The 26,887-nt window shown below is 43.0% G+C and overlaps 3 protein-coding genes across 8 annotated transcripts; 1 reads left to right on the top strand and 2 right to left on the bottom strand.

Moving 5' to 3' along the window:
• Positions 1-4,350: 4,350 nt before the first annotated feature.
• SOST (sclerostin) lies at positions 4,351-8,414 on the bottom strand. Its single transcript, XM_032711396.1, is given in 3 exon segments — positions 4,351-5,353; positions 5,356-5,643; positions 8,192-8,414. Coding segments are annotated over 3 exon segments (642 nt in total). The 3' UTR covers positions 4,351-5,222.
• Positions 8,415-12,182: 3,768 nt separating this feature from the next.
• DUSP3 (dual specificity phosphatase 3) lies at positions 12,183-20,534 on the bottom strand. 5 transcript variants are annotated; one of them, XM_032711612.1, is made up of 4 exons: positions 20,517-20,534; positions 19,119-19,286; positions 16,715-16,941; positions 12,183-13,425 (listed from the first exon to the last, which is right to left on the bottom strand). In XM_032711612.1, exons 2-4 carry the CDS (start codon positions 19,202-19,204, stop codon positions 13,220-13,222), a joined length of 519 nt encoding a protein of 172 aa, XP_032567503.1. In that variant the 5' UTR covers positions 19,205-19,286; positions 20,517-20,534; the 3' UTR covers positions 12,183-13,219. The 5 variants fall into 5 exon arrangements, with proteins under 5 accessions (XP_032567503.1, XP_032567501.1, XP_032567502.1 ...); XM_032711610.1 differs by lacking the exon at positions 20,517-20,534 and adding an exon at positions 20,102-20,211; XM_032711611.1 differs by lacking the exon at positions 20,517-20,534 and adding an exon at positions 19,748-19,949.
• On the top strand, positions 20,163-26,631 carry LOC116798909 (ras-related protein Rab-18-B-like). Of its 2 annotated transcripts, none has more exons than XM_032711608.1 (7): positions 20,163-20,561; positions 20,746-20,801; positions 21,156-21,217; positions 22,949-23,021; positions 23,989-24,074; positions 24,840-24,906; positions 25,365-26,631. In XM_032711608.1, exons 1-7 carry the CDS (start codon positions 20,497-20,499, stop codon positions 25,538-25,540), a joined length of 585 nt encoding a protein of 194 aa, XP_032567499.1. In that variant the 5' UTR covers positions 20,163-20,496; the 3' UTR covers positions 25,541-26,631. The 2 variants fall into 2 exon arrangements, with proteins under 2 accessions (XP_032567499.1, XP_032567498.1); XM_032711607.1 differs by having other exon boundaries at positions 20,174-20,561; positions 23,956-24,074.
• The last annotated feature ends 256 nt before the right edge of the window (positions 26,632-26,887 follow it).

Here is a 26,887-nt window from a genome sequence, read left to right as displayed (position 1 = left end):
GGAATAAATACCCTTTTATTCCCTTGGTTTGAGGCTATATTTAAATTGGCTGGAAGGCCATTAACAAGAAGTCTTAAGGTTAATAGTACAAACAGTCTGATGTGGGAGTCTTCAGCAGGGAGATGTGTGACTTTGGATTTGTAATTCAGTCAAGGAGTTAGTGGTACTTCCTCTTGAGATGAAAATTATGATTATAGCCTTGTGGACACCAAGAATAGAACGACATTTTCACATCCTGGGTGCTGTACAAATTCACAGTTTCAATCTAAAGTGCAAGTTCTGAAGTGTTGTGCCAGCCCTACCTGTATCAATTGAATCTGAGCAGCCAATATGGGGCAAAAAAAAGGGATTCACATCACACACTGTCTCACCTGAGGTGGCTGAAGTGGCTGTACTGGGAACTTCATCACTGGGAACTTCATCACTGGGAACCAGTCACCCCTGGGAGAGGCAGGGTTTGGGGTGGATTAAAGGCTTAGACACAGGTATTTAAGTACCCAAAATGACCCCAAGCTGAGCAGTGTGGTTGATACTCTGGAAGGGATGCCATCCAGAGGGACCTGCACAGGCCAGAGGGGAAAGCCTGTGTGAACTTCATGGAGTTCAACAAGGCAAAGTGCAAGGTCCTGCACCTGGGCCAGGGCAATCCCACACCTGGCAACGGGCTGGGCAGTGAGTGGGTTGTGAGCAGCCCTGCAGAGAAGGACCTGGGGAAATCAGTGGATGGAAAATGTTAATATGACCCAGCAGGGTGCACTCCCAGCCCAGGAGGGTCAATTCCCATCCCGGGCTGCAGGAAAAGCAGCGTGAGCAGCAGGTCAAAGGAAATGATTCTCCCCATCTACTCCACTCTGTGAGACCCCAGCAGGGAGTGTTGTGTCCTGTTCTGGGGGCTTCTGGGAAAAGCCCAGACCTCACCTGAGTGGGTCCAGTGGAGCACCACAAAGATGATCAGGGGGCTGGAGCACCTCCCATACAAGGACAGGCTGAAAGGGTTGGGGGCTGCTCAGCCTGGACAAGAGGAAGGCTCCAGAATTCCTAGAGCAGTCTTCCAACAACCTACATGGGGCTGACAGGAAACATGGGGAAGGCAGGAGACAGGGGGAAGGCCTTTGTATCAGGGGTCTAGTGATAGGATGAGGGGCAATGGTCTTGGATCAGAAGAGGGTAGACCTAGGTTAGATTTTAGGAAGAAATTCTTCCCTGTGAGGGTGGGGAGGTCCTGGTACAGGTTGCCCAGAGAAGCTGTGGCTGCCCCATCCCTGGAAGTGTCCAATTTAGCCATATATTGGGATGTGGTAGAGATGAGATGTTTTGAAGATTCTCTTTGTGTCTGCTGTACTTTTATTTCAGAATTAGCAGGCTGTGTGCTAATCAGCCAGGGTGGTGAGTTTACCTCTACTCAGGTTTTGCTGATTACTTTATTACCCTGTTTTCACAGCAAGAACTTGTCCTCATAAAAGAACAGTGAAAGCTTTTAGGAGTCAAAGAAATAGCTGGTTCATGAGACAGCATCAGAAATGGTTAATAAAGATAGAAGAATCAGCACTGCATCCTTCCCTTTGGTCTTCAGGCACAGTATGTTTATTGTACTGAGAATAACATTCATTTAGGTATAAAAAAAATACAGCAAAGCATCATATTCCTAATTCAATGAAATGGCTACAAGGCATCATGAGGTTTGTCCATGAACTCTGCAGCTTGATGTTCCAGCTCTCCAACATTCGGTTGTCAAACTGTTCCCACAGTTCTGGGAACAGGAAAAAATGTCAATCCCTGTGTATATAACTGGAAAAAACTTGGTGCTGAATTGTCCTTTGATGGCTCTAAGACTTGAAAGGGAGCAGCTGCACTGTTTTGTACACCTAAACAACATCAGCTGTGCTGCAAGTTCTGCCACTTGTACTGGCTTTATTTTAAATGTTATTTTAGAAGGGGACTTTCTCTCCTGCCTGTCAAGAGGTGTTCCAGATTATTCAAATTTCAGGTTACATCTGCACAGTATGTTCAATCCAAACTCAAGCTACACATAATATGATAATTTAAGACTTTGAGCCTGTTTATTATAGAGAAGATCTTCTGTGTGCCCATACGCTGCACTAATTTTGAGTGAAAGAAGCTAATTATAAGTTGATGTCATATGGCTAAAAAATAGGTGTTTATTCCTTCCATATTTCACAATGCTGACTTTCTCAACCACACTTGCAGAACACAACATAAGGTATTTTCTTGGCTTAAGACCTCACGGTGTAAGTATGTCCTTCGTTGTGCAATTTGTAATTAAAGAGTTGACCTCACACAAAATCTTTGGGATTTTGTGGACACCAGCAGGCTGTTTCTGCTGTCTGTAGGTTATTTTTTTTTTAATTGAATTATAGTAGAATTGTATTTTTTGCCAGAAAAAAAAAAAAAACAAATAAAGTAGGCACACTGACTATTTTAAGTCTCCTGATAACATAAATTGCAGAAGTGGTGGTTGGAGGCAGCTGCTTCAGGGCCTAATCAGCCATGGTGACTGCACTTCTCCTCCACTTTTATCCTGTGGTAGAAAACCAGTGAGAAGTCACTACAATCAGGAGGGGGGTTGAGAGGAAATACAGCAGTAAAAGTGCCTCAGGACTCCCCATCCCTTGGGATTCTTGTAAAAGCTTTATAGCTTGGAAAGAACCAATCCTTATGTTGTAAAGTCAGAAACTGCAAGATTCTGAGTGGCAGCTTAAGAGCAGGAAACATTTGCACTTTTGGTAGACAAGAATGAGCAGGAGAACATGTTTTTTTTTTGGGGGGGGGGGAAGAGGACACCTTTCAGGTGAAATATTTGGGGCAAAGACATTGCTGATTCACCTGAAGCACGTCCTGTGCTGCTGCACTGCCTGAGAGGCAGGAGGAAGACTGAGATGGGAGTAAGTCTCTGTCACTGGCTTATCACAGTCAACATTTTTAAAACCAGTATTCCAGTATCTTTAGCTGCCAATGAGGCTGCAGAACAGAGGAACTGAACTGCTTTTCTACTTCAGCAGTGCTTTCTCACTTCACTGTTCATGCTGAATTCTGAAAACGAAGCCCCAAAGGGTCAATTCATGAAGTCAAAGATAGGTCTGGAAAATGATGTTGCAGGTATGACAAAGGTTTATATTGGGCTTTATATGATATAAACCATAGCAGGGAAAGGAAACCTTATATGCTGCTTGTCTTGAAAAAGCTGTTCAGCTCACAGCTGTGTTGAAAAGTCTGCACACTATGTGCAGTCCAAGTTGTTTTCCCCTGACTTCACTGGAAAATGTTCTTAAAGAATAAAGGAAAATGAGCACAGGTCTACATCTAATTGTAAAAATTTTTAACTCTTGCTTGGCAGCACTTGCAAGTGGGATTCCACACTTGATTTTTATTTTTTTTCCAATGAAGGTATCTGAAGCAATCAGATTTCAATCAAGAAATCTTGATTGATAGTTCACAGATTTCTTGGGGTTTTTTTTGTGGCTTTATCAGGTTGTGAACATATGAATCTGGAAATGCCACTAGGGAGCAGGAGGGAAACTGAAAATCAGCGTAATTTTTCTTCCCCAGGGGAAGCAGAATACTCATCTGCCCAGGAAAACTTTCCCATGAGAAACATCATCCACTAGAGCAAGAAGTTCCAGGATGGAGTTTCTTTAGAGATGTGTAGGTTATTAGAATTAAAGACCTTGACACTATCACAGAAATTGGAGTTGACACACCTGACTGTTCTGTAAAATCACTGGCTTTGCAGGCAAATCACTTTATACTGGAGCTGAAAATCAATGAGTCTCCTACAATTAATCGTTGTTTCTACTTTATTAACAATGTATTTAAAATTAAAAATAACAGGCTAATATTTTTAAAAGCAGTGTTACTTCTCATTTTCTACAAGGAAAAACATTGCATAAATAACTTCTGGGAAAAAAAATAAATATGTATTCACGTCTCTTAAACCATACCTTGTCTCTCTAGTTCTGGTCCCACACAAATAATTGAAAAATCTATCAACAACCGTAAAGTTCCACAGTTTATATGATTTCAGATATTCTACCAGATGTATACAGTATGTGACAACTCACTTTCTAATAGCATTCTCTAATGTAAAAACACAAACATTAGTCCTGAGTGTTGAGAAGCTAAGTAAAGTTGCTGCCAAACTAAAGACTTACCAAAGCTGCATATGCTAAGACTTTTTCTAGAGGAATCCAGACTTCAAAATTGCAGAGGCTCACTTTTAATGCAGAACCACCACCGTGGTTCCCAAAGCTTGGCTTGCACAGTACTTAATGCTGCAAAAATGTGTGGCCAGATAATCCAAACTCTACAGAATAGAAAATGTAAGCAGAGGTATCTAAGCTGATACTGAAGTCAAATGTGTTCTAGGAAATCAGGAATAATCAGTATCTTTTATGTTAAACTCTGCACATCTCTAGCTGTTTACAGGACGACATCAGTGAGGTTATCTGGTTTGAGAGGACCATGCATTCATGAATCTGCTTCACCTAGTAGAATTGTTGAATTTTCCTAAACCAAGCTACGGTTTCTAAATCAAATATAGTTTTAGTTGCCAAATCTCAGTTTGAATCTGCTGATCCTACAGTCTTTAGGGTAAAGGTATGAATAGGATTTGTCCTGCTTTTACTTGTGTTTGGATTTTTGTGTTTTGGAGGAAACTCCTGGTACGTGGGGACATCTGATAGAATGTTCATTTCCCAACAATTTGACTTCAGTCACATAACTATTGAAATTCCTGCTATACCTAACTTTCTACAGCTTATCCAGAGAGTGTGAACTCTCCTGATGCTTCCCTAATTGATGCTTGTCCTGCTCATGGCACTTGTGTGGGAAAGGGATCTCAATGCTCTTTTCACTTGAAGTGAGTGGAAGTGATTTCTAGCAAAGCCTGATTGTCACCATAACTGCTTCCCTTTCCTCTGCCTACTCATCCAAGCCACACAGCCTCTTGTGAATCTCCAACCGCACCTCTCCTTTCAGCTGAATTTAGAGGTTGCTACCTCCAGCTTGGTTTGTCTCATTTTCTTATCAGACCATAAGTGCTACAATCTGAAAGATTTTTTTTGCCTATGTGAGCATTTGACCCAGCTTAGCAGAAGGACTTGGAACCTACTGCAGTCAGAACGTCATGCTGTGGCCTCTGAGTGCCTTTGGACGGTTTTGCAAAGTATCCAGAGCTGCTAGTCTGTGTCACCCAGAGCCACCTCCTAATAAGCATTTTCTAACTCGTGCTGGTTAGATTTGCCGCTCCTGGCTCTGGACAGGTGGGGCTTCTTGTTCTTCTGAGGCCTGGCACTGTCCTTCCCGAAGTCCTTCAGCTCCGACTGGTTGTGGTAGGGGTGTAGCGCTTGCACTTGCAGGCGGTGACGGCTCGGAATTTGTAAGTCCGAGTCTCTTCCTCGGGGCAGGAGAGCTGGATGCGCTGGGTGCGGGTGTGGGCGGGGATGCAGCGATAATCCAGGGCGTTCTGCCGCCACCACTTCCCCCTGCCGATGGAGTTGGGGAGCAGGTGGGAGGGGACGCACTGGCCGGAGCAGACGAGCTCCTTGACGGGCTTGACACTGCGGCACGGCCCCTCCGTGACATAGCGGGTGGTTCTCATCTCCCTGCAGCTGAAGTCGGAAGCATCTGCAAGCAAGAAACACGTTAATTACTTCTCCAGCTTTTGTGTTTCCACGGGAGATGTCCCTCTCGGAGGTAGACGCAAGCTAAGTGTCTCGAAGGGAAAGGTTTTCGGGAGAAATGTTTCAAAAGGCTCGCTAGTGCCGCTTCTGCTCTAATTGTGAGACCCTTGAATGACACTGGACAAATTTATGAATGAAATCCTTCTCTTGCCACGAGGTACATTCCATGTCAGGGTCGTGCAGCTCCTGAAGTGCAGCCCCATGGGAAAATTTGTAGTTTTCTCCTGGCTTCATTTACCCGTGGGCAACCCTTTCCCCCATTTCTCTGGTTTAACTCGACTGACTTCAGATGTTGACTCCAGATTTAAACCCTTTTGCAACAAGGTGTTCCTTAAGTGAATTTTAGCTACCATAATCTGTTCCAGGTTAGAGAAATAGCAGGTAACAACAGCTCTAAGGAATTCCCCCTGTTCAGACATTAGGTTTTCCAAGTTTACTGCTCTCTGGGATAATTCCACCTGTCCCACATAATTTCCTTCAGACAGCTAGAGGCACCTTCTGGCTGATTAGGAACTATACAGTTTCCCTCCCCCCCTTTTCTCTCAATGGACAGCTACAGGTAAATGAAACATTAGTAAATACATGATTTTTTTAGCTTTAAGGACTTAGACAAACTTTCCAATTGCAGGAACATAACTTTTTCCAAAAGTGTCTCTTTTTCCAAATGACATTCTTGGCTAACTGACCTGTTTGGAAGACACAGAATTTGATTTTTGAAAGTGTTTGTCAAATAACTTCATCTAGATGCACACGTGTTAGTGTTCTTCTCTTAGTCAAAAGGCCAGTTTTAACTCAGGAATGTTTGGGGTGAAAGCCTTCCAAGTTCAGCTCCCAGAGAAGGTTGTGTGTTAGGCCCATTCTCCTCACTGTACAAGTGCTTCCCTCCTTAGTTCAGCAAAAGAGAAATCTGACCCTGAGTCATTAGTGATAGAACAGTATTTGGAGAAACATCTTAATTTTGGTTTTCCTGTGAAGTACAGAAACAGGATTTTCGGTGCTCAGATTTATGTTTGTCAAAGTACAGCTAGCAAGACTATTCTTTAAAAGTTTGAGGGACTGCATTAATGAAATTAAACAATCCTTGCCAGCTTTGACAAAATAGTGACAACTGAACTGCATGTCCAGCCTAATACTCCCAAGTTTCCTAAGCATCGAAGAAAATGATGTCTGTCTGTAAAAAATAATGCTTTGAATCAGGTGTATTGTACCACCATAACACATAGACAGGTACAATTAAATATACAATTAAATATACAATTAAATATACAGGCATTTGCCTCAGCTATATAGGTTTATCTTCTGTGCATGTATGTCCTGTCCTGTAAATGTGCAGGTTCAACATAGTGCAAAATTATTCATGGGCTGATGCAATGTCATATGTTCCAGAAAGGTCAGGCCACTTTGGGCCACAATTTTGATTTCTTGTGTTAAAGATGTTAAAATAAGTATGCAAGACCATTGTGTATCTTGAATAACTGTCCAGTCTCCTCTACCCTTGACTTCTCGAGTAAATGTCCTTTCCACTTTGAAAAATATACACATATAAGTGGGGCAGATTCACATCAGTTGATGTCAGAGTAGTAAAAGGCTAAAAATTAAGGTATTCAGATGTAACAACAAAACCAACCTGTTGTGACCAGGTGGTTGGTGGGGCTGACTGTGAGAAACAAGGTGCTCCCCCTCTTAGGAATGTAAGAATCTTCTAAAATCACACTCTCAAAACCATTACTTTCTCTTCTAAAATATTGCTAAATACTATGGTTTTAAACACCTTCACTGACAGCTGCAGCAGAAAATCACAATTGCCTTTCAGTTGCCCCCAGAAAAAGAAGGATAATTCAGATCTGCAGTGGAAAACTTTTTTAAGACTACCTTTCTCAGCTTGGTGTTAGCTCCTCATCCTCTGTCTCTCCTCACAAAACATGTGTTTTGCATCACTGCCAAAGCTGGATGTTTGGTCAAATGTGACAACACATTATGAGCATTTTTGGCTGCTGGAGTCTTTTGGAAGATCTGGTTAGCAAAAGACAGTGAACAGCACACTTCTCTAATGTGCTGAACACAACCTCCATGTGCCATTTTTGATGTGTGATCTCAGCCACAACTAGTGTGGGTCTTCCTAAATTAACACTTGTATCTCCACTGTCAACCCATTCCTCCATCCTAACGTTAAAGAGAGAAATTGTGATATTTCCTCACGATGCTTGAGAGCACAAACCACAGAGAAATGTTAAATAACATCTACTACAAGTTTTATGTATGGATTGCAGGAGATGCAGAGCAGGAATGTTCAACAGATAGACCATGTTGTCATCACTAAACTCCACACTATTCCTTCTAACCTTTATATTCATACTTCTTCAACAGTAGATGTAAATCTTTATCACTTAAAGCATTTGGGCCACGCCTGAAAGTTTTAATAAAAAACATAAAAAGTATTCTTTCACAAATTGTCTCTTAGGGTCCAAACAGTAATAATGATATTTTCTTACCGTTAGGGTCTGGAGCTTGCTGTATGTGTCTTCCTCCATGTTTTGCCTGATTCATTGTGTTGTTGTTGTTGCTGAAAGTCTGCTCCATCGGTGTCTCTGTATTCTCAGAGATTTCAGGGATGATTTCTGTAGCATCATTTTTAAACACCTGCCAGCCTTCCACAGACCGAAATGCGATTTGTGCCAGGACACAGACAGCGCACACAGCCCAAGAGATCTGCATGGTGGCAGCTCACAGACCAGCTTTTCAGCACCCTGACAGCTTCAGATCCAAGGCAAAGGCACATTATTCCCCTTTTTAAAATCCTTTTTAGAGGCAAGCCAGCCAATGACTATACGAAGTGGGAAGGGCCAGACCACAACTCATTCATCTCAGCTTTTGTCAGTGTGAAATAAAATGGGTGTGTGGGGGTGGGTTAGTGACAATATTCGACAACTCTTATGCAAAAACTTCTCATATTCACTTCATTTTTGTGCCTGGCAACAAATGGGTGATTGACAAGACTTGGATGAATTGAAACCCAACAAGTCTTTCTGCAGCTTTTTTTTTCTAACAATGTTATAATTAAAAACTGCTTCTGCCTCCATCCACGTTTGAATTTTTGGCTATTGTCTTTTCCAAAGGTTTTTCAGACTTTTTACTTTTGCTCTTGCTATTCCTCCTCCCTTTGCTCGCTGTGTAAAGTAAATAAATCTAGAAACTGTAGCTCAGGAGTTCTGCTTGTCAGTCTCTGCAGAGAAATGATTGGAGTTGGGGTACCTTTTTTTTTCCCTTTCTAAAACAAGGAGCTCTGCATTTTGTTTCACAAATACAGTGGAAGAAACAGGGAAGAGCTTCATTTCAATGTGAGAAGTTGCTTTGTTTAGTTTTTCCTAAAAATAGCTATTTGGAATACGTTTTTCAGGGGAAACAGGCAGGATGTTGTACATCATACTTTTTGATGTGCTCTTCTCTTACATTTTTAACACTTGGAAAAAACACCCCAAACAAACAAATGTTTGCATTTGCTTTAAATTCACTGCATATTACCACTTCTGCTGACATTCTGTGCAAATGTTGAAATACAGGACATTTGCTTATTTTAAACACAAGAACATGACCAGACTGATTTCCAGTCGTGATACAACCAACAGAAAGAAAGAACTGATGACCTTATGCCTGGGGCATCTGTGCCCAAGATGTATTCAGGTGTCATGTTTTAAAATCTCATCTGTGGTAGTCTTCCTTGTCTAAAAGAAATCATGCATTGTGTTACACAACAATGTACCCTTACTGTCAGTTCCCCTTCTCCTTTCCTATCTCAGAAATTACTCTGTTTTCATGGAGGAATACAACATACTGTTTTTTTTTACAAGATTTTTTCCTCCTCAGCCAATTGGGACATCATTCTTTAATACAGACTGCTGTCAAGTAATTTGCCTCTGATGTGCTGACAACAAAAACATCTCTGCATTATTATCACTGTGTTTAGCACAAATCCAGAACAGAGCCCCAGAGCAGCTACTAGGAATAAAATGAACTGTACCCCAGCCAAAAGCAGGAGGGAAGGAATCCAAGAAGGAATCAGACACATTAGGGGAGCAGGTCCAAGGGGTATAAACTGGCATCATGTACTTTGCCTGAATCCACTGCTGCTGCTTTCTGACTCAGGATCTGTCCCAAAGTGCTTGCACTGCCAGGCTGCAATGAAGGCAGGTACATCCAAACCAGCTTCTGAAGTTGGTTCTGTCACCTCAAACTTCAGGTGCTCACTCTGTCCACCCCTGGGCCAAAGGGGTTCTGTTCTGTATCCAGGCCCTGAGATGTGAGTGTTCAATTTAAGCTTATCTGTGGTCAGTGGCTCATATTTTACACACTGCCCAGGAATTTTGCACTTAAGAGTTAACGAAGTTAGAAAGGGGGAGTGAACATTTCTTGAAGTTATTTCAAACTTAGAATTACAGTATCCAAATGCAGGACTAGCAGCCACAATATGTTTATTGTAATTCCATTTTTGGATGCTAAGCCTGTGTTAGAACTGGACACTCTTTTCTCCTACAACATGATTATGCTTGGTGATGTGAGTGATGTGAGAATTAATTAATCTTCATAAAAGGCCTTGGAGATGAAAAGCACTGGGTATAACAACACTGCAAGCTCTCTGAGTTGAAAAACAAATTTGTGCCAATATATCTTCCTCCTTCTCAGCAAAGAACAACAGCAGAAAGGATACTAGCCCAGTTTTTAACATGCTAAAGAACTTACTTGCTTCTCAACAGGTTTTTTTCTAAAATGCTGCTAAGACATGTGTGCTTATGGAACTTTTATGTGCCTCATAAGAGTTTTGCTGTGTCACATACCACAGTGGGAATACAACAGCCTGAATGCTGTTGTGTGATCTCATGCAAGTAGCCAAGAATAAATGGAATCTTAGTATTCTCCCACCAGAGTCTGATAAACCATCCTGGTGGCTTGCCTTTTTCAGTGATAAGCATACTCTGGACTCATACAATATTGTTCAGGGACTCAGTGCTGACTATCCAGGGAAGAATAACAAGCCTATAGCTCCATCTGGTGAGTCAGCCAGCCAGCAACATGATCCATTAATGGAGCTCTGCTCTGACATTCTAACTATTTTTAGCCTACTCTAAAGCAGAGACAGAAATGGTTTCATTTCTGAGTTGCCTATCAGTAGTTTAAGGTAGGACATATTGTCTCAATTTGTAAAACCAATTTATAATATGTCTTATCCTTCTCCATCCTCATTACTACAAAACATTTGTTAAATCAGTTTATTATACTGAGACAAATGGGTCAGAGTACCACTGAAGTTACCACTAAAGTGAGAGTGTCCTATGAAATAAAAGAGTATCTTGAATATAAAAACATTCCCCTACGTCTTGATTTGTTCTTGATACTGACAAGTACAAAAATATTGCTGTAAGGTGAACAGACTCAATATTAATAAACCATTCTGGCTTTAATCTGACAACTCCTATCTTCTTACAATTTATGGAAGGGTAACAAAGTTCTAATGCCTAATGGTTTCTTAGCTCTTTAATGGATTGGAATTTTGAGTTCCAAGTAACAGGCAAAAGACAAAGTGACTGCACACGAATCTCCATTTTTTTCCCTTGCAGTGCAGATAGGTATTAAGAATACATGGTGTGAGACAAGACCAAAAAAAAAAAAATCTATGCTCATAGTAAAAATTTTAGGAGGATAATTTATAAATAAGACTGCAGTAGGAAAAAGTCAGTATTGTAGAAAAGAAAGGCCAGTATTCTATTCCCAAGCCACCCAGCATGAAATCAATAACTAGGAATTTTGAAGAAGCAATTAATTTAATCCTGATAAAAGGGGAGAAAGCAAACAGGTGTGTAATTAGCCCGTAGACTTGATTACTGCTCGTTATTACTGAACCATCCTGAATCAAAGCAAGCACTGAATACTGACTGACTGTAGAGGGGTGATAGGAAACATATGTAGAGTGTTCCCCACTTGTCACTTTAAGGGACACAAAAGAGAAAAGGTTACTTGATTTGGCAGTTCCATCCTGTTCAAGACAACAGAATAAGGTTCTGGTCTTCCAGCAGAACAATCACCTCTGGAGTTTAATTTCAATAAAGTTACACAGAACTTTCCCTTGCCACTCCCCCCTCCCCAAACCACACAACCCCAATAACCAGAAGTAAAACAATGTACGATCTTTGTGATTTTGATTACTGAACTGAGTAGACAAAACTAGCTCTGGGGTTACACGTGGTACTAACACAAAGAGTGTTTCTGTTTAAAGTAGGGTTAAGATTTTTCAGTCTGGAACTACATTAAAGCACAGGTTAAAAGGGGAACATCCTGGTTTCTGTTAGTTTAACCAACAACTCTGAGTTTGCAGTGGGAGATCCTTTGCATTAATACAGTCCTGCAACTCACAGGTACATATTTAAACACTAAGTCAGGCACACTGTAAACAAAGCTCCCTCTCCCAACATTGCAATGACTCAGCTCATCTGTATGCCAAACAGAATCCAGACATCGTTTATTTTAATAGAAAGTAAATATTTCCTATACACTGTGGTACTTACAATTCTCATTTCTGTTTAATGACACCATGCAAGCAATCTAAGAAGTCAAGAGTGTACTTCTGCAAACTGCTTTGAAAGCACACCTGTGCTGCCCTACTGGAAGTTATGTGTGCTCATTCTATTCTATGTTGATAAACAGTGATAGTAAATAAGGAATAAAGACACTTTGAAAGCCATCACATTCTGATACTTAGGACTTTATCATATATCCACTTCTAAATACAAACATTTCTTCCTTGCTCAAGTCTTTGACTCAGCATTTGCTTTGACATTTTTCCTAGTATGACTTCAAAACAAAAATAAAAGGGCATTTAATAACACACTATTTTGTGTCAATCACAACAGCAAGAGGTACAGCTATTCTTGGAAATACAGTGTGCATCAAGAACGGGCTCTGAATGGCTTTACTATCACACACTGTGTATTGCATAAATCCACACTTAACACTGCACACACTTCATTTTACAAACCAGTGCATCTGTGCATTTGTATATACACTTCTCCATTCCTTTCAGCTCCTACATTCAAACATCAGGCACCTCTGTGCACGAAAAAGAAGCTTTAGAAATTACAGTGCTTCTTTAAGAGTGAAGGGACGTGTTGGGGCTTTCAAAACTCGTGCTCTGGTGAGACACAAGACAAAGCTGAAATGATCACATTCAGTGTCAGTGCAAACCACATATGCTATGGAGTCTTCAGGGGCTCTGACAGACACGTGAAGATAACTCCAGTGATAACAGCTATCCCTCTGAAAACACCTCTTTATTGCAACAGCTCCAAACGGTGACACAATTTCGTGCCACCTCGAAAGGCAGTCCCAGAGCTCACCGGACGAGCAGGAATTCTGTCTCTCTTCAGCTTTGGGTGGTTGGGGTTTGGGGGGGGGGTCTCTAAAGCACCTAAGACGTCCTCTAAAGGTTTGAGAAACTTAAAAAAAAAAAATACTACGGCGCTCTCCCCGTCCTAGGGCTTCAGTTTGCCCTCCTTCCCCAGTCGCTCGTTGAGCTGGCAGAGCTGCCTCAGGAAGCCGTCGTTGGGGCCGATCTCCCGCTTCTGCCGGACGGTGCAAAGGGCCGTCTTGACGTCCATGTTCTGCCGCAGCATGAGGTAGGCGATGACCAGCGTGGGGGAGCGGCTGTAACCCTCCCGGCAGTGCACGAACACCTGGCCTGTGGGGGACACACGTTGGGACCGGGGTGATGTTGCCGTGGGATTTATGGCGCTGAAAAAAAATCTCCCGGAGCAGTTAATTAGGGGTGAGGTAAGAAAGGGTTCATGATGCCAAGGCAAAAGTGTTGCAAGACGGCCCGCTGTGCCTGAGATGTTACATTTATAATACCATCCATCCAATCCCAGATGTGTCCACCCTGCAGCTTTACTCTGGACCACGCCGGGTCCACCCCTGAAAATGGATCTGGGGTGTATTTCGGGACCCTCTCTTCATTCTTCAGAGCACAAAGGGTACAGAATTACCTAATTCTTGACTTCATTTTGTGGATTAGGCCCTGATACGCTGTTCTGCCAACAATCTAGGCCTTGCCTTGACAAAAGACTAAACATTTCTACTGGATTCGGGGGTAGGAGTGATCTAGGGAGCATAGAATGGGGTAAGAGGGTTAAGGAATGTGTAAACAAGGGTGATACAGGGAAAGGGATGTAAGGGATGTTGCTTTTAGAGTCTACTTCCACTACTTATAAAACTTACAAGTATTAGGAAAATAAAAACCATTAGGGGCTTAAGGCATCAGTTATACGGTGATACGGTTTGAAGCTGGCTCCCTGCCAAGTCTCCAAACCTTACCACAAGAAGTTGTCATCCTCCCCACCCCACCCCAAACCTCAGGGAGAAGAGGGAAAAAACAACCAAGAAAACCGAAACGAGAGAGAGACAGCTAAAGCAATATATAAATATATTTACACTTATGTTACAGTTATATACAATTGAAATATGATGCCTTAAGCCCCTAATGTTTGGGTTTTTTAAATTTTTCTAATATTTGTAAGCCTTATAAGTTTTATAAGTAGATTTTAAAAGCAGCAACCCTTCCTCCCTTGTCCCTTTCTCTCTAGCACCCTTAGTTTACACATTCCTTAACCCTCTTACCCCATTCTATGCTCCCTAGATCAATCCTACCCCCGAATCCAGCAGAAATGTTTAGTCTTTTGTCAAGGCAAGGCCTGGATTGTTTGGAGAGTGCTTGTATCTTGGCCTAAACCACAGAGCACGGTCAAGAATTAGGTGACTATGTACCCTCTGTGCCCCGAAGAAGATGAAGACAGGATGAAGAGAGGGTCCCGAAATACACCCCAGACCCATTTTCAGGGGGTGGACCTGGAGCGGTCCAGAGTAAAGGCCCCAGGGTGGACACATTTGGGATTGGATGGATGGTGTTCTAAAATGTAACATCTCAGGCACAGCGGGCGCGTCTTGTAACATCTTTTGCCTTGGCATCATAAACCCTTTCTTATCTCACCCCTAATTAACTGCTCTGGAGATTTTTCTTAGTACCAACCGAGCAGGCATCAATATATATACACTTTCACAAGGGAAAGGGAAGGGGGAAGGGAAAAGGAACAAAACCAAAAAAAATATTAATATATAATCCCAATCAGTAGCCCAAGATCTAGCAACTAAAAGAATTAGCAAAAGACTATCTTACTACTCTCTTTGGGACAATGGAGAGTCGCACTGGAACGATCGCCGGCAACCTCCGCCTCCCAAGGTCAACAAGGCCTTACCAGGCCTCACTAGGCCTTACCAGGCCTCACCAGGCCTCACTCCCCACACAACAGACTCAATGGCAGGGAACCTGCACCTCCAAGCCACCAGAAGGAAAGAGAGGGTGAAGGCCTCTCCTCCTTTCTTCTTATAGCCTGGCTTACATAAAAATCTGGGCACTCCCTTGGCTACAAACTGGTCACCAAGGAAGGCCTAGACCAAACTACCACAACCGGAATGGGTGCTCGAAAAGCAAGGTGAAATAGCCAGGGTATAAAGCAAAATATAGAAATATAGAAGGAGTCCTGTTGTGCCTTTTGCAACCGGACTTGTCTATCTCGTTCCACTGCTCAGATTATGTGACCAATCCATCTGTTCTAGAACAAGCAGCAGTCACAAGTATTGAGGCCATGTTGCTGAACACAGCTGTGCTGGGCAGGGCACGTCTCCAGGATGAAGGACCAACCACCCCCTCCTTAAGATCGTGCTTTATGGTGAACTTGCCACCGGCTGCCACAAGAGAGGAGCCCTGAAGAGAAGATACAAGGACTGCCTGAAACAACATCTCAGCCTTGGCCACATTGATCATCATAACTGGTCTACTCTGGCCTCCAACCGGGAACTCTGGAGACACCCCATCTATAACGCTGCTGTTTCCTTTGAGAACCCACACAGGATCACCCTTGAGGAGAAAAGACAACGCAGAAAGAATCGTGCCCTGCAGAATTTACCACCTAAGGAGTCTTCCTGCTGTGCCTTTTGCAACCAGACTTGTCTATCTCGTATTGGCCTTTTTAGCCACCAGGGTGCCTGCAATAAATGTGGGTAGAGCCCTCCCCAAATCTTTGTTCGTGAAGCCTGGCCATGAAAGCAAAATAATGTCAGTCCTTCTCCAGCTGGTGAGTTCCACCAAGCTGGATGTAAAATTTACTTCCACATCACAGCTCCAGTAACCCTTTGCCTGTTTCAGAGAAAGAACTTCTAGAATTGTTGGACTACTCATCCCTCCTTTTTCATGCTCAATCATGAAGCAAGTGTAGAAATAACTGGTATGTTGAAATAGTCAGATGATGACAACCATCTGTCCCACTGCACTGTGTCCCAGGATTTCTGCTCTGGGGAAATACACTGTAGAGAAATGTGGCAATCAACAACATTGCAAATATAACCTTCAGTTTTCCTGCAATTCTATGAAATAAAGAGGCAATCAACACATAAATAATGTAATGACTTAATGTAATAAAAACTGCAAAGTGACAGTCCCTATCCTTACTGTACATTTAGAAAAAACCCACACAACAGGTTATGTGAGTATTCTTCAGCAGTGCATTACTTGTATCACTTCTGCCCTTGAATTTTAAGATCTAGTGTCCTAAACCAACTTTTAGACACTGAACTTACTCTTTTAAATTATTTTTCATGTGATTTAACACTTCTAAGGAAAAATAAAAACATATCTTCCCAGACAGGCACTATTATAAGCTGCAGCAGCTGTTCCCTTTTTCAAAGTCACCCCTACAGAGATAGATTTCCCTTTGCCACATACTGGAGACCTACATGTATGAACATAAGATTGTCTTTTCTGTATTCTTGTGTCTTTGATCCAGAGCCTTGATCTGAATTCTTGACAATGGCTGCTGCTGATAATCTGAGCAAAGAACCATTTTAAACAGCGAATTGCTAAGAAACACATGCAGTGCACAGAAAACACAGCAAAAAGATACTTCAGTTTGCCTTACCATCCTTCTGGGCAAGTGCTTTCTCAATAAAATCAGCTGCCTCCTCAAAATAGCGACTGAGGTTAAATTCCTGTGTGTCATTAGCTTTAATGCCATGGTATCTGATGCCTGTGCCTTCATAGAACTCTGCATTAGTGTTCACATGCATGAAGGATTTCCCCTCTGCTGCATTCAGAACATGGGTTATCCCCAGACGCTGCAGCCTCATGATGTTCTTGGCTATGAACCTGTGTGACAAAAAGCGTCAAGAAAACCATTAGAATCTGGCAAATCATCTCAGTATTTATGATGCTTTGATCTTTCTGTTAACAGATATCAAATATGTTGTGCCCAGAAGTGAATTAGCTGCAGATTAAAAATTAACAAAAATATTTAGAGCCACGGTTGCTGCTCGTGCATGAGAGAACGTTGCTTTCCTGGCTGACAACTGAGGAGAGCACACATGAAACTTAATCTGCTGGATCCTACTGCAGCATAAAATGATAACTTTCTGAACATAAAATTCTCACCAAAGTGAGAAAATACTGGAGATGATAACACAAAGCCCAGGATACTAACTTCTAATAATTAAGAGTTACTCACATAAGATAATTTAAAACCCACTCACATAAGATAATTTAAAACCCACTCACATAAGATAATTTAAAACCCAGTTATAAAAGGCCTCTATTCTCAGCTACCAGCGTTGCAGAACTTGGTAAGCAGTACTTGCTACACTGGCAGACAGTCCAGAAATGACATTTTAGGGGGCAGTTTTAAGCACTGTGAAACAGCACTAGCTCCTCTCAGGCCACGGGAAGACAGAAAGTAACTGTGAGTAAATGTTACTGCACGTTCAAGGGTCAGGGTAGTCCCGTGCCCCTGTGCTGTTCAACACCTTGGAAGTCCTGCAAAGATCTAGCAAGGCTATCCAAAGGCCAGTAACATGGTGATATAGTTCAGTCTTTGACACTCAGTGTTTTCATCACAAATATTACAATGTTTAGTGGCTTAGCTGAAATCAATATCTGAATGTACAAGAAGCTAGACGAGTGATGTTTAAGATGCTTTCTTTTAGGTCAGCTAAGCCCTTTCTAACTCCTCAGGTTTTCCAAATAACTGTAGCAAACCCACCAGCTTCCATTTATAGGTGGTTAAAAGAGTGACCTACCCTGTTAGTGAACAATTGAGCAGAATGCTACATAATAATCATGCCTTTCAGGGTTGGTGATGGCAATTAATTAGGTCCAATTAATGCCATAAGCTGTGATAAAAGCTCCAGGTTGTACAATGGTAAACAATCCATCTGCTCAGTAACACAACTGACCATGCACAAATCTCTACTTGTGCCCTGGAATGCAATCCAAAGTAAGAGGAGACAACCATAAATTATGAGACCACTGACTCCTTTTTGTCATAAACCTATTACTTTTCATTTTGAATTGGTTATTTCCATATGTAAGTCACAACATTTGCCTCACTTTCCTGGGAAAAAAAAAACAAACAACACGTTTTATCACACTGGTCAACATTAGCAGAATGTGACAGAAGGCTTTGGCTGAAAGATAACTCAGTTCCTACACACTTTGTGAGAAGAGGTAGGCTAGACAGACATATATACCTTTACTGTTTATAAAACCAGCTTTCAATATGTGTCTACTGGAGGCAGAAACAGAAATATTCTAGAAAATCTCCCTACAGCTCAAGTCATAAACTGCAAATACAAGGAGTCTTAATATTAAGCTGAACTCCAGACAGGCCTTTATGCAGTATTATTTTGGACAAGTTTCTGTGAGATGGCAATGCACCTAACTAAGGCTTTTGGCTGGACGTGTAGGTATTCTAAAATTTTAAAATAAATACCCAAATCAGTTGGTTTATAGCTACACGAATCTCTGAGTGCATTCACTCACAATTTTCATGTAATTCAAGGCTACGAACATCTTGAGTGTTCCCTTGCTCCTGATGACTCTTCACCCCTTAAATTTCAGTGTAAGCAGAGGAATCCTGATGTGAGTGAAGCTTCTACATTTTCTGCTGTCTGTGCCAAGCAGCTATGGCAACGAGCCAAATTTGTAAGACTTCATTACCCAAACAAATGTTGACAGATTTTCCATCTGGCAGGACATCATCTGTGCCATGGTACAAGCATCAGTGTCTGGGGAATTCTGCTTGCAACACAAAATCCTACAGTGCAAGGCCAAACCAAAAAGTGCTAATTCAGCTGGAGGTTTCTACACTTACTAGGGGGAGTACATGGTTTAATTAATATTATATAGATCAGCATATTTCTGATAGTGGTCAGGATCAATAGGAACTTCAATCCTGGAATCATGGAAGAATCTGGCAACACAGACTGCCCCCCCTGGAGGCAAACTCATTCCCAGTGAATGATTTTTGCAGATTTTATAGATTATTTTCTTACACAGCTAGAGGTGAAAAAGACTGTATTTGTATGCCATTTGTTTCTCCCTTTCCAAACAGTCCTTGGATCTCTCTCATCCTTAACATTTTCCAGCTGCATCATGTTCAATGTTGAAATGCTAGCTTCTCCAAATAGCTGAGAGATGCTAACATCAGCTTCATCTGGTTCTGAAAAAAAATCACAGAATCTTGTCCATTCTCAACATGGAAGATTTAGAGTTCCTCATCCCACGAGTAACACTAGCAAAGGTGTTTCTTTTGAATAGAGAGGAGTTATTTACCAGCACAAAACACAAGTCTTGGAGAACTATTCATCAGCAATTAAGGGTACATGAAGCTATAAACCAATGCCATATGGGATTATAAGCAAATAGACCAAGTCTTTAACGGCAAAAATGCCAGCATATTAACATATTTTATTTTACACTGTTATGTTCATGCAAAATCGTTTCCTCACCAACACTTCCCTTACAGTCACTAAATTTAATATTAATTTTGGGAGAAGGCCTTCCATACTCCTTACAACACAGCTGCAGTTCTAGCACATTAAGAACAAAGAACAGGTTACCCACACACATTAAAGCAGACAGGAAAACTAAGGTTGGGCATTCATAACCAGGACACTTTTACCAAATGGAATTTGGGAATTCAACAGGGTACTGAACACTGTAGCAGATGCCATTTATGAGCTGCCCTAACGCTTGCTGTGTCAGTCACCAGGAGGAGCCTCAGACAGCGGACAGGCTGGACCGGACAGGAGGACTGAGGCTGCCTGGGCTGCACGGCCCGGCCAGGCCGCGGAAGGCCCCGCAGAGATCCAGCGGATTCCACCCCGCAGCCTGGAACCGGCCCCGGCTCCAACCGCCCTTCCCGGCCCGTCTCGGCCCGGCCCCGCCCGCAGGCCCCGGCGCACGGGCCGCCCGACACGGGCCCGGCCTCGCCCCTGCCGAGCCGCCCGCCCGGGCCCCGGCCCGGCGCACTCACGCGTTCCCCACGTGGATGCGCGGCACCACCTCGTTGCTGTGCGCGCTGGGGAGGCTGTAGCAGCCGCTGCCGTTGGCCAGGAGGTCGTTCAGCTCCTCCACCGAGATCTGGTACTCGGCCATGGCCGACCCTCCTCCGCCGCCGCCAGCCGGAGGCCCCTCGGCGCAGAGGCTCCAGCCGGGCCCGCTCCCGCCCCGCCCGGCACCAACCGCCGCCTCGTGGGCGGGGCCGCGGCCGCAGCTGCCGCCGGGGCCGGGACGGCGCCAGGGGCGCGCGGGGCCCTGAGGGCGCCCGACGGCGGCGGCTCCGAGCCCGACCTGAACCCGGCCCCGACCTGAACCCGGCCCGACCTGAACCCGGCCCCGACCTGAACCCGGCCCCGTGCGGTGCTGGGGATGGACCCCGCAGGCCTCACCCTGAAGCTGCTGCTGGTCGGAGACAGCGCCGTGGGCAAGTCCAGGTGCTGCCCCCGCGGTTCGCGAGGGGATCCCGCGCGCGGCACCGAGCGGGGCTGAGCTGAGCCGGGCTGAGCTGAGCCGAGCCGAGCTGAGCCGAGCTGAGCGAGCCGAGCTGAGCTGAGCCGAGCTGAGCCGAGCCGGGCTGAGCTGAGCTGAGCTGAACTCGCGGTTTCTTTCCCCCCGCAGCCTCCTGCGGAGATTCACGGACGGCGCGTTTGAGCCGAGCCTGAAACCCACCATCGGTGAGTGCGGAGTCCGCCCGGCCGCGACCTGGGGACGTTCCTGTTGGGGTGCCGGGGACGCTCTTGTTGGGGTGCCGGGGACGCTCTTGTTGGGGTATCAGGGACGTTCCTGTTGGGGTGCCGGGGACGTTCCGTTGGGGTGCCGGGGACGTTCCTGTTGGGTATCAGGGACGTTCCTGTTGGGGTATCAGGGACGTTCCTGTTGGGGTATCAGGGACGTTCTTGTTGCGGTGCCGGGGACGTTCTTGTTGCGGTGCCACTGGCGAGAGGAAGGGTTGGGGAGCCGGGGTCGTGTGAACGCGGGAGGCGGCTGAGACAGCTCCTTCTAACAAGCCTTCCCTTCTTACGCCTCAGGTGTTGATTTTAGAGTGAAGAAGATGGTGGTGGACGGCCATGCAGTACAGCTTGCCATATGGGTAGGTCTTCTTCCAGACAGGGATAGGTTTGTTCTCGACAGACGTGCAAAGCTGCTTTCTGTGTTTTTCTCCCCCCCCCTTTTCTCCTTCTCCTCCCTTGCTCAAGTCTTCTGCATGTCGAGATTTTTATTTATGATGCAATGCATGAAGAACATCTCTCATGATCTTGCAGCAGTAGTTGCAGACAATGTCCTTTCAAAACATTTCTAAAAGTTTCATTGGTCAAGGTTTGGGACTTCTTTGAATTATCTAGCAGAGACTTTGGCTGCTTTTTCCTGCAGTTACAGAACTGGGTCTCTCAAAGGCTCTGTGAAGTGTTAAACTGCTGAAGATGGGAGGGTTCTTTGCCTGTATGACCCAGAAGCACACCTAGGATGAAGTTTAGTAAACTGCAGAAAAGTGATGTTCTGGGTGATGAGTTGGGTGATTTCCTGTAGGGGTTGTGCAGCTATTCTGTGTATGCTACACCAAAAACAGTCCAGAGGCTTTATTTTGGTTAAAATCATGCAAAAAAGTATACTTGGTCTTGAACTATTTAAAAGTTGGTTCAGATTTACTGCAAGACTTGAGCATTTGTCCTTAACTTCCTGATGCTGTATTTCCAGCATCTGCAAACTGTGAAATCAAACTGCAGCTGTGTGGTCTGGATTATTTAATATAAAGCACCACATTTATTCTTTTAAGTGGAATGAAAGGCCCTGGAAAGGAGAGTTTTATGTGTCTGGCCATAGGTATTTGAGAAAGAAAACACCATTATTAATTAAGAAATTGAGACTATTGGCAACAGAGCACAAATGTGCTTTGGGCTGGGAGGGGGACAGTGACACACCAGTCCGGTTGTACAGTGTTAAATAGAAACTTTAATGCATAAACAGTGTGTTGAAGTCAAAAGAGGCTTCTGCTTTAGTGTCCATGTGTGTGTAGATGCCTAAGATATATCTCTTTAGCAGCAATAATCTGAATTAAGTAAATATTGCCAACTTTAGGGTTTTTTTTAAAACAAAAAATAAATAAATTACAATATAGGTGTTAGTCTATCAATTGTAAACTGTACCTAAAAGTAAATAATTTTTCTTTTAAAAAATCATATTTGTGTGATTTTTTCCCCCTCCTTATTGTTTGTTCTGAGGGTTTTTTTGAGCTTCATATTGCACTTAGTAGCTCACTTATTCGAGAGAGTAAGTGTGACAGAGTACAGTAACAATTAAGTGAAACTACTGATTTAAATTTCTTAGCTGCTTAGATTCATAGCAGTCTTGAAGTAGTTCCTTCTAACTGGATTCTTCTCCCCTGTGGTTGTGGAGGAGCAAAGGGAGATATTTGGAATTACGTGTCTCCTTTCCTGCAGTGTCTCTCGCTGGGAAACCTGTTCTCCCTATTCAGTTCAGCTGGATTTTAACTCACCAAGCCCAACTGCATGGCTGCTTGCCTTTTATGAATTTCTCTAGAGTCCTTTTGACTTTCTACTGTCTCACTCATGTTTCAGGAGTCTGCTTGTTTGCTTTAACCTCACTCAATCCTCTCTGTGCTTTCTACCCCTCCTTAATCATTTTCTGTTGCTGCTGCCAACGTTTCCTGACAGCTTTGCTCATTTCACCTCTATCAGTTTCATGTATCCTTAACTGTCACGGAAAATTTTAAATTTGCTCATCTTGTGTAGTTTAAAATACTTTTTTTTTGTTGTTCTAAATTATTTGATTTTGTGTTTGGTTTCTTCCCCCACCCCTGTAGGACACGGCAGGACAGGAGCGCTTTAGGACACTGACTCCCAGTTATTACCGAGGAGCTCAAGGGGTTGTTTTAGGTACGAAGCACATGGAAGAAAAAACATGATTACAAAAATTGTGGTCTTTGTTTACTCCTAAATGTGCATGCCCTTACAAAAGGAGGTTGTCTGAGAGAATCAGAGGAATGCTTATATGTGTTTTTTACAACATTTTTACTGCTCATTACTGCTCAAACACTGAGAATGCAAAAAACTGCTGGCAGGAAGTAGTGCTGCTTCCAAATATTTTAAATTAAAAAACCAGAGATGTCACACTGTTAAGTGGATGAATTATTAGCTTTGTAGTTATTACTTCAGTGGTTTTCTGGTAATAAGGCAAACTGGGGGGTGTGTTGTGTTCTCTTCCCCACGACGTTTTTACTTTTTTTTCCCCCCAGAAACTATTGATTTGATTATGGTGACTTGAGGTTTGTACACAGGTAATGGGTGGCCAGGCCCTTTCTGTGTGACAACAGCAATTAGAAAACAAAAGGACTCTCGATTTCAGGGTTTGTGAAGGCTGAACACCTTGCTGTACAAAATATTCTGACTGTGATTCAGCTTTTTAAACCTCAGTCGTTTACATGAATGCAGTTAAGAAGTTACCAGTGCCCAAAAGTTGCTTTGTACTCAGTCCATGTTTTTAGCAGCAGCACGTGCATGTAGTTACACATGAAATGAGGTGGCAAAACACCTATTTTAAAATATTCTGCGTGGCCCAGTGCAGAACTACCAACAGGTAGAAGATTTCATTGGTAAGTCTGATTTTCACTCACTGAGGTGCTTGTGTTCTGTAACCCATAGTGACTTTGGCTGAGCACAGCAAGGGTGTGGGAAGAGGATATGGTTGATGTTTCTTTCTGTAATTCCCTAATACTGGTTTTTTTTCATTAGTTAGGTAGTGTGGACTAAGTTCTAAGTGAACACTGTTCAAGGCTCTACAGCTGTTAAGCATCTTTTCCTCTGTTATCAGTGTATGATGTTACAAGAAAAGACACTTTCACAGGACTAGAAAGCTGGCTGAAGGAGCTGGACATCTATACCTCCAAAAGCAACACTGTGAAGATGTTGGTTGGCAATAAAACCGATAAGGTCAGTTTAGGAATGCATCCTTTTACATTATTCCCCAGATTGCTTCCTCCTGGTAGAGTATAAATGGGAGATAAAATGCAGTAAGTGACACATCTCCTGTTGTGTGAGGAGGTAATATACTCTGTAACTGAGCTGGGCAGGCTCCACTTATGACATCATTTTAAAAGCAGGTATTGTTAAAGATTTCAATGTGGCTGTGAGGTGCACTGGTTGCTGTTTGTTTCTGGGGTGTTTTGACATATTTAGGTGCCTGTTGCATGGTGAGATGCTTCACTCTTGCTTTACAAGAGGTTTTCAGTGTGGCTATCCTGAATTAGGTTCTCTTCTGCCCCCTTCCAAATCTGCCCAGTTTCAGAACCTTTGATACACCTTTTTGGCTACTTGCCTACTGAAATCTCCTTTCTGGAGATGTGTCTTGCTCCTGGTTGATTCAGAGCATAGCAACACAGTCATTTCCTACTGATGTGGCACATGGTGTGATTCCTGGAGCTGTCCTGTGCAGGGTCAGGAGCTGGACATGGATGATCCCTTCCAACTCAAAGGGATCCTGATTTGATGTTGCTACTGTTCAATTTGACCCTGTAACAGCTGGCCTAGCAATAAGCTGTCTGTAGAATGGGAAAATCTACTTGAATACTACACATTGCAGACATTTTTTTTTTTCTTTTCAACAAAACCTCGCTTCTGCAGTGGTGCTTTTCCAGGTGCTTCCTAAAAGGGGCAAGTTTAGCTTATTTTAGCCATGTTCTTCATTTGTCTCTGCAGCCTGATCGTGAAGTAGAGAGGAAAGAAGGACTCCAGTTTGCTAAGAAACGCTCGTTGCTTTTCATAGGTATGCACCTCTGGGACAAAACCTTCTCTATTTCTGTGTTTATTTTGGGATTGCTAAGCATGAATGAAGTGTACTATTGCATTTCAGGTTGATGGGTTGATTTGCCTTTTCTTTTAGCACCTCTCTATGGGGGTTCCTTTTGCTGCATTAGTTCATGTGGATGGATGTAGGCTCCAACTTTTTGGATGCTCTGCCTTGACTGCAACCAGAAGCACTTTTCTCTGAAGCAATTTACTGCATATACTATATAGGCATGAATTTTATATTCTCTTGAAACCAGCAGGATGCATTTCTATTTACCCTATTCAGCTTAAGTGTACCTTTAAGAGATAATGGAGAGGAGATTGGCTCATTAAAAAAAAAATCACATCAGCTTGCTGGTCCCAAAATAACTTTTTTACAAAGTGGAAATATACTCCCTGCAAATAAGGTAAAATATCTTTTCCCCCCTCCACCAGAGACCAGTGCCAAGACACAGGATGGAGTGCAACATGCCTTTGAGGAACTAGTCAGAAAGATCCTGCAGACCCCAAGTCTTTGGGATAAAAGCACAGAGAAACGGGGAGTCCAGCTAAAGGAATCTTCAGCACAGCAGCATAAAAGTTCATGTGGTACATACTGTCCACTTACTTAAACCTACAGGTGGCTGTTCTGCCTGAATGGAGGGGACCTGGAAAAAAAAAGGGGGGGGGTGGGTGGGTTCCAAGCACTAATCTGTGCCATGTTTGACCTGCCACCAGCTGTGCAGATCCAAAACACAAACTGGGTAGCAAAATACATTTGTGTTCATTAACAAAATCCAATTTCTCCTTCCCTGATGCACAACTGCTATCTGCAGATATTTTTCTGGTAACTCTGAGATTTTTTCAATATTCAATGATAGTGCTGCTTAGAGTGTTGTGCTCTTGCTGCATGGCAGTCAACGTGGACTTTTTCTGGAATTCCTGCCTTAGCAGAAATAAGGCAGTATTCCAGTTTGGAATATTGAAAAACATCTCTTCCCTGGCATGGCATGGGAGTTTTAGGCACCCATTTTAGGCACCCAAGTTCCCTTAAACGTAGTTAACAGTCAGGAGTTACCCTGAGCAGTGGACATAGTTTCCTGATTTTAAAAAGTCAGAATTGCTGCCTGTCCCCAGACAGTGAGCTGACCTACTACTTAATGTTAGGGTTGTCATGAAGACATGTATCTATTAACATCTGGCAGGAAAATCCCCCACTTCCTGGGCAGGGCACTGTTCATACAGTACATAATAGGTTACCCTATGCTGCTCTTGAATACTTTGTACCTGGGAGCAGGGGTGAAATGGAGCCACCCTTTTGCACTGGCTCACACTGGGGGTCCTTTTTGCAGCCACAAACTCACATTCCTGTCCTCACTCAGCAACTGCAGGGCTCCAACTAAATTTAATAGAAAATGTGCTGGCTATGGAAGACTTTCTGTTGCCAATCCCATTATGAATTTATCTTTTTACCTTTTACACCTCTCTTGGTATTTTAAGTTTTTAGTTATTGTAACTTAAGGTGGACCTTGTATGTAACTTGCCTTGCTTCTCTTAATGCAATAGTTCCTACTATTAGGCTATGTTTGATCATAAAACAAACATACAGCTTTATTTACTGCTGGTCATTCAAAATATTTTAAGATGTTAAGATGGCAACCTTGCTTTAAATAAATTCTGACCCTTAGTTTTCTTTAAATTAAATCCGTATCTTCTGAACATGTTTATGCCTTGCAGACTATAAAAACCTGCTTGTAACCTGCAGTATAGATCCAGGGTAAGATTAATCTGCTCACTTCATAATTTGAAATGCTGTTACTGAAACAGTTTTTAAAATATGACTCTTATTTAAATATTACATGGCATACACTTGGAGAACATGGATATGTGTAGCTGTTCTATACAACTTTTGAGCTAGAGGTGATGTAGATTCAGTGACACTGGTATGTAAGAAATGTGCTTTTAATATGCATTGTTTA

Source organism: Chiroxiphia lanceolata, chromosome 26, assembly GCF_009829145.1.
Source record: "Chiroxiphia lanceolata isolate bChiLan1 chromosome 26, bChiLan1.pri, whole genome shotgun sequence".
NCBI lineage: Eukaryota > Metazoa > Chordata > Aves > Passeriformes > Pipridae > Chiroxiphia > Chiroxiphia lanceolata.
The sequence above is the reverse complement of the archived record's forward strand: the minus strand, read 5'-3'. Positions and strand labels throughout refer to the sequence as shown.

Excerpts from the sequence above, each read along its gene's own strand:
- DUSP3 (XM_032711609.1), bottom strand. The coding sequence starts at position 20,223 with ATGGCCGAGTACCAGATCTCGGTGGAGGAGCTGAACGACCTCCTGGCC. Across the intron at positions 16,942-20,101 it reads CGCATCCACGTGGGGAACGC|GTTCATAGCCAAGAACATCA; the intron begins GTGAGTGCGCCG and ends TTTGTCACACAG. Across the intron at positions 13,426-16,714 it reads AGCACTTGCCCAGAAGGATG|GCCAGGTGTTCGTGCACTGC; the intron begins GTAAGGCAAACT and ends TGTCCCCCACAG.
- LOC116798909 (XM_032711607.1), top strand. The coding sequence starts at position 20,497 with ATGGACCCCGCAGGCCTCACCCTGAAGCTGCTGCTGGTCGGAGACAGC. Across the intron at positions 23,022-23,955 it reads AGCTCAAGGGGTTGTTTTAG|TGTATGATGTTACAAGAAAA; the intron begins GTACGAAGCACA and ends CTCTGTTATCAG. Across the intron at positions 24,907-25,364 it reads ACGCTCGTTGCTTTTCATAG|AGACCAGTGCCAAGACACAG; the intron begins GTATGCACCTCT and ends CCCCTCCACCAG.